This window comes from Triticum dicoccoides, chromosome 6B (genome assembly GCF_002162155.2).
Source record: "Triticum dicoccoides isolate Atlit2015 ecotype Zavitan chromosome 6B, WEW_v2.0, whole genome shotgun sequence".
NCBI lineage: Eukaryota > Viridiplantae > Streptophyta > Magnoliopsida > Poales > Poaceae > Triticum > Triticum dicoccoides.
The window spans coordinates 332,052,497-332,058,976 of NC_041391.1; the positions used below are offsets into that span (position 1 = coordinate 332,052,497).

At 47.4% G+C, this 6,480-nt stretch overlaps 1 protein-coding gene across 6 annotated transcripts in view; it reads left to right on the top strand.

Annotated features, from left to right (window-relative positions):
• Positions 1 to 6,081, top strand: part of LOC119323349 (serine/threonine-protein kinase EDR1-like) — a 73,269-nt gene extending 67,188 nt beyond the window's left edge. For 2 of the 6 annotated variants that reach the window (XM_037596988.1, XM_037596990.1), the window contains exon 17: positions 5,786 to 6,081. In XM_037596988.1, the coding sequence (XP_037452885.1) occupies positions 5,786 to 5,868 (83 nt within the window). In that variant the 3' untranslated portion in view covers positions 5,869 to 6,081. Of the gene's footprint in view, positions 1 to 4,174; positions 4,351 to 4,399; positions 5,430 to 5,785 lie in introns of those variants that run through there. The other 4 variants (XR_005156272.1, XM_037596986.1, XM_037596987.1 and 1 more) reach the window with 4 other exon arrangements.
• Positions 6,082 to 6,480: the final 399 nt, after the last annotated feature.

Here is a 6,480-nt window from a genome sequence, read left to right on the forward strand (position 1 = left end):
ACAGCCGGGGGAGGCGACCAAGCAGTCAGCGCGCCGGAGGAAGCCGCCCCTGCCGCCGGTGGAGGCCGCCGGCGCCGCCAGGGTCCGGATCTGGGGGTGGGGGCGGAATGGAGGAGTGGAGGATCTGGGGGAGGGGGCGGAGTGGAGGAGGGAGGGCAGGGGGCGTGGGGAAGAGAAACAGCCCCGCCGCCGCCATCCCAGGGCCCGGCGCGGCTTCGCCGGCCGGCCCTCCAGCGACGGCAGCGCGGGGTGGGAGGGAGGTGGGGGCGGGCCGCCGGCGAGCAGGGTCCCCCCGAGTCGCCCGGCTCGGGCGACGCGAGGGTCGGGAAAGGGCCCGTTTATTCCATCTCAACTTGTAACAGAAAGTCAGATACATAGGAGATAGATTTGCAGAAAGTTCAATTTGTGACAACGTTAAACAATTTCATGCCGTGTCCCAAACTGGAACTGTGGGACAGTACATCAAACAGTTTGAGAGGTCCTTGAACCTAATGAGAAGAGATAACCCCAGCCTTCCAGATGATTACTACACAAATAGTTTCATAGCTGGCTTATCTGATTATATCCAAGCCCACTTGCAGTGCAACAAACCAAAAGATTTGCAAGATGCCATGTGGATGGCAAGAAGATTTGAGCAAGCATCTACTGTAAAGAAGCCTGTCTTTACCCCCTTCTCTGTCAGAAGACAAGTGAACTTTGATTTAACCAAGACACCCACAGTTCCACAACTAAACTTGCCGTCCAACCAGGCCCTCATCCAACAAGCAAGACAGAAGGGAATTTGCTTCAGGTGCAAAGAACCCTGGGTACCTGGACATAGACAAGTTTGTAAACTCAGCCAGAAAAATCAGATCCAAGCACAAACTGAGGAACCACCTGAGATTGTTTGCATCATTGAAAGTGATGAAGATCTGGCTGAATTCCAAGCCTTGCAAGGAGAAGAAGAACTGAAAATATCCATGCATACTCTTATGGGAATTGCTGCTACTAGCAATACCTTCATTGTGAATCTGCAGATAGGATCATCTGCCAGTGCAACAGCCTTCAATGACAGTGGAAGTACATCCACTTTCATGTCTCCTGCTCTTTCTGACAAAATATCTGTCCCTACTGTAGCAACTAAGAGATTGAAAGTACAAGTTGCAAATGGTGGAACTTTGTGGACACAATTTATGTGCAAGTCCTGCTCCTACTCCATCCAGGGAAATGATTTCACTGGTGATTTTAGGATTCTGCAACTAAAAGGCTGTGACATTATACTTGGCACTGATTGGCTCAAGAAATAGAGTCCTGTAGAGATGAACTTCATTCTCATGACAATGAAGATCACTGATACTAATGGAGCTCAGGTTTTATTCCATGATGAAACAAACCAACTGCTGCACAAGTACCTGAAGTTCTCAATTTCACAAGACTAGTAGATCAACCTGATTGTGGACTACTCCTGCTGGTTTCCCCCGTCCTGGAAAAAAGCAAAGAACTACCTACCAGCTGCCCTCGTGCCATACAGGACATATTGAATGAAAATGGGGACTTATTTCAAGAGCCAACAACACTACCTCCTGCTAGATTCTGCGATCATGCCATTCCCCTGACCCCATATGCTAAAATCATCAACCAAAGAGCTTACAGACTTCCACACCACCAAAAAGATGCCCTGGAAGAAATTATCAACAACATGATGCTGAGACACATCATCCAACACAGTTCCAGTCCTTATTGATGAAGGTTTAGCAACATCATCACTGCTGAAGGTTTAGCAACAGATCCTGCTAAGATTGAGGCCGTCACTAACTGGCCTGCTCCTACCAACATCACTGAACTCAGGGGATTTTTAGGGCTTGCAGGCTAGTACAGGAGGTTTATACAGGGTTATGGAGTTGTGGGTAGGCCTCTCTTTGATGCTCTAACAAAGGGCAACTTTCACTGGTCTACCACTCAAGAACAAGCATTCCAGGACCTTAAACTTAGACTCACAGATGCCCCTGTCTTGGCCCTCCCTAACTTTTCCAAGCCTTTCATCTTGGAAGCAGATGCTAGTGGCTATGGTTTAGGTGCTGTCCTCATGCAGGAAGGAAGGCCCATTGCTTATATGAGCAAATCTCTTGGCCCTAAAGCCCAGACCATGAGCACTTATTACAAGGAAACTATGGCAATTATGGAAGCTTTAAAAGAATGGAAACATTATTTTGCCAGCTCTTACCTGATCATCAGAACAGACCAACAGAGTCTCAAATAAATCCATGAGCAGAAACTTACACAAGGCATCCAACACAAGTTACTGGTCAAACTCCTGGGCTACAACTACACAATTGAGTACAAGGGAAGAGAAAACAGAGCAGCTGATGCACTCTCTAGAGTGAGACACTGCTTGAGCTCTTTAGCTGCTAGTTCTGTTGTTCCCTTGTGGATCACTGAAGTTGTCAAATCTTATTCCGTGGACCCCAAGTACAAGGCCATCATTACTGAGCTGGCACTTGATCCCCAAGCTCATCCTAATTACACATTCCAACATGGCATCCTCAGATTTAAGAACGAAATTGTGATTGGCAACAACACTTTCCCTCAGATAGGATTTAATCTAGACATTCCATAAGTCTGAACTTGGAGGACACTCGGGAGAAAGAGCAACTTACCAGAGAATACACTTGCTATGTCACTGGTCTGGCCTGCAACAAGATGTGATTGCATATGTTAAAGCATGCCCTGTTTGCCAGCTCAATAAATCTGAAAATACCCCATATTCTGGCCTTTTACAGCCCTTGCCAATTCCTGACTTTGCCTGGTGCCACATAAGCATGGACTTTGTGGAAGGTCTGCCAATGTTTGAAAACAAAAACCTTATACAGGTGGTTGTTGACAGGTTCACCTATGCCCATTTCCTCTCTATGAAGCACCCTATCACTGTTCAATCTGTTGCCAGACGAGTAAATTGCAGGAAACCACCACTTTGAAGGCTAGGTTTGCAGAAAACACTACGTTACATTTTTTTTGCAGAAAACCACGTCTTGGGTAATCTTTTTGCAAAAACCACCGATCGGCGGATCTTGCTCTGTTAAGTGAGGTTATGACAGATGGGTCCCATTTTTCGCTAACATGGCATAACATTTTTACCAAAGACAACGCTAGACGGGTAAAAAAGCGAAAACACCCGCAAGTTTTCCCCCTGTGCTGCCCAGGCCCTTGCCCTGTCTTGCCATCACAGTCAGCCGCCAGAGGAGAGAAGCTCCCCATCCCGCGCGCCGTCGCACATAGCAGCCCGCCGGAGCTCCAACCCTCGACCTCGTCTGCCCTCCTCTCTCTCTCTCTCTCAACCCTCCTCCCAGCGCCTCCACCTCCCTCCTCTGGGTGAGGGCTGCCAGGGAGAAGACAAAGCCGGCGAACTGCATGCCGGCCGCCGCCTTCCTCGGCCTCGATGGCGCCGGTCACCACCATGCGCCAGCCGCCGCCGTGCTCACCTCCCTGCCCTGCAGCGCTCCCGCCTTTGCCCAGCCGCGCCCGTCGCCATGCCAGCCGCGCCACCGCCGCCCTACTCCGCCCGCGCTTGCCGCCGCTTTGCCAGCCGCGCCGCTGCCGCCCTGCTCCGCCCGCGCCCGCCGCCTGCCAGCCGCGCCGCCGCCACCCTGCTCTGCCCGCGGCCGCCGCGCTCCGAGGAGGGAGATGGAGAGAGGAGGCTGCGCTCCGCGGCCACCGAGGACAGAGAAGGAGAGAGGAAGATGCGGTGTCTTAGGCGAGGGAGCGGCTGCCCAGCCTCCTGTGTGTCGGCGCCGGGCGGAGGATCTGGCGGGAGAGATGGGGATTGAAGGGAGCGAGCTAATTGCATGTTTTCTTTTTGATTCAGGGGTTTCTATGTAAAAACTAAGGGCTACTTTGTAAATTCAGAATAGAAGTGATCTGGCACGAAATGTTACGCCATGTAGGCAAAAAAGGGCCCCAACTGTCATAAGCGTGCTCAGTGGAGCCAAATCCGCCGATCAGTGTTATTTGCAAAAAGATTACTGAAGACATGGTGTTTTCTGCAAAAAAAAAATGTATTGTAGTGTTTTTCACAAACCTAACTTTCAAACTGGTTGTTTTCTGCAATTTACTCGTTGCCAGACAGTTTTCAGACCACATATTCAAACTCCATGGCCTCCCCAGTGTTATTGTAACTGACAGGGACAATTTTCACCAGTAACCCCTGGCAGAAACTTTTCAAAACACTGGGCATCAAGCTTCACATGAGTACTTCATACCATCCCCAGTCTGATGGGCAGACAGAAAGGGTTAACCAATGCTTGGAAAATTACCTCGGTGCATGGCTTTCCAACAGCCTACTAAGTGGCACTCCTGGCTGGCACTAGCTGAATGGTAGTATAAAACCACTTTCCACACCTCTCTGAAAATGACTCCTTTTCAGGTTCTATATGGTTTCCCACCCCCCATGGTTGCTGAATCGAGTCTGCCTGATTTTCTGTGTAGTGGACTCACCTGACTTGCTGCTCAACAAGGACCTAGCTCACCAAGCAAAATTTGCAGAAAGCACAAGAAAGAATGAAACACTTTGTTGACAAAAAGAGAAAAGAAAGGATCTTCCAGGAAGGTGATATGGTGTATCTCAAGATCCGCCCATACAGACATACCTCTCTCAGTATCCATAGACATTTGAAACTACACTCCCAAGTACTATGGGCCTTTCAGAATTCTCAAAAGAGTGGGTAATCATGCTTATCAGTTCTGCCTGAAGGGTGCAAGCTTCATAACACATTCCATGTGAGTCAGCTCAAGCAACACATTGGTACACATGTCATTCCCACCCCCACCTGCCATTGGTGACTGAACAAGGGCAGATACTACTCCAACCTGAAGCTATCCTAGACAGAAAATTAATTCCTCGACCTCAAGGTGATATCTCTATTCCTGTGGTCAGATGGTTGGTGAAATGGCTCAATTTACCTGTAGAAGAAGCTAGCTGGGACGATTCTGCATTTATCCAGAAAATCTTCCCAGATTTCCAGCCTTGAGGACAAGTCTGATCTTCACACGGGGGTATTGTCAGGCCCTCCTCTGCTCTCTGAATCTCCTGTACCTGTTCATCGTCCGACAACAGCCGTAGACCGTCATATCCTCATCGCGTGGATGGAGTGTAGTCATGAAGCGGTACACAGTTACTTAAGCCGTCATCTGAGCATCGTCCGATCTCCATCCGTCGGCTATGATCCAATCACTGTAGCGTCACACTTACTGTACCTGTTCATGTCGCTGTCAGGCTGCTTTTACCTTCAGTAAACTTTTCCTCTTTATAAAGACCTCAGATCCCATCGGGAGAGGCATCGAATGTAAACTGGGTTGTAACCCTAGCCGCCACTGGAGTGGTTGGCCTACTTTCCTCTTCTTGTAAGAACCCTAGCGAGTTTCCTCTGAAATCAAGCAAGAATTCCTCTGAAATTCCATGTGTTTGTGTTCGTCAGTTAGTTAGAGCCTGACAATACATAGATCCAACTGTTCCAGTTGCTCCCAACTGTGAACCGTCTGATTGAAATTCCAGTGGCTGTTATTGGTCCATACTGGTGCACTACGTACAATTGTAGATATAGTTATACTTGTCCCGCGGTGGAATCCTAGTTACACAAAATAGTTGCTGTGCTATTATTCAAATGGTATGTGTTGGCAACTTGCATACATCTATTTGCCAAATCTGCTTATTTTTGAAATATATGCAAACATATAAAATTCAGTGATACCTAAGCTCCGGTCAAGAACTTGATGTTGACCGTGTGAAGCATGTTGCAATTTTGTTTGGTAGATTGCTGGACAGAACCGGAGAAGCGACCAAGCTGCCAGGAGATCCTGACCCGTTTGCTTGATTGCGAGTACACCTTATGTTGAGCTATTTTAGCGCTGGTATGTATAGCGGCTAGAGGCAACACATTGGTTCGGTTTATACATCATTTCTTTTCCCCTTTTTCACCATTTTGACATCTTTGAGATGTAAATTATTAAACTTCAGTATACTAATAAGAACTTTTCATAGCATCCTGAATATTACACCATTGTCCTGGATTAAGCAATTTCCATTATAGTCGTGTATTTCTTTGTTCATGTCATGGAAATGCTTATGGGATGTACCATTTGTCTAATATAAGTTTGACATAGCTATTATGTGTTATTATGTATTGTTACAGTTTAGATTTATCTGGGTGGGGAACTGGGAGAACTAGATGGTACCCCGCGCATTGCAGCGGGACTTATGCTTCTCAATTGATGCAAAGTGAATTGAAATATCATGTGATAATTGAAGTGCTTGCTGACAACATATGCCTTACTTTTAAATTAATTGAAGAAATTTGAAGATCATATTGCTCTTGAATTTTTGTTAGTGAAAAACCATGAAGAACAAAATCATACCTTGGGAGCAACTTAGTTGTGCCACTACATTGCACAATAGTACAATATGTGCACAAAGATCCATTACAATGGATTATTACCAGACAATCCAGA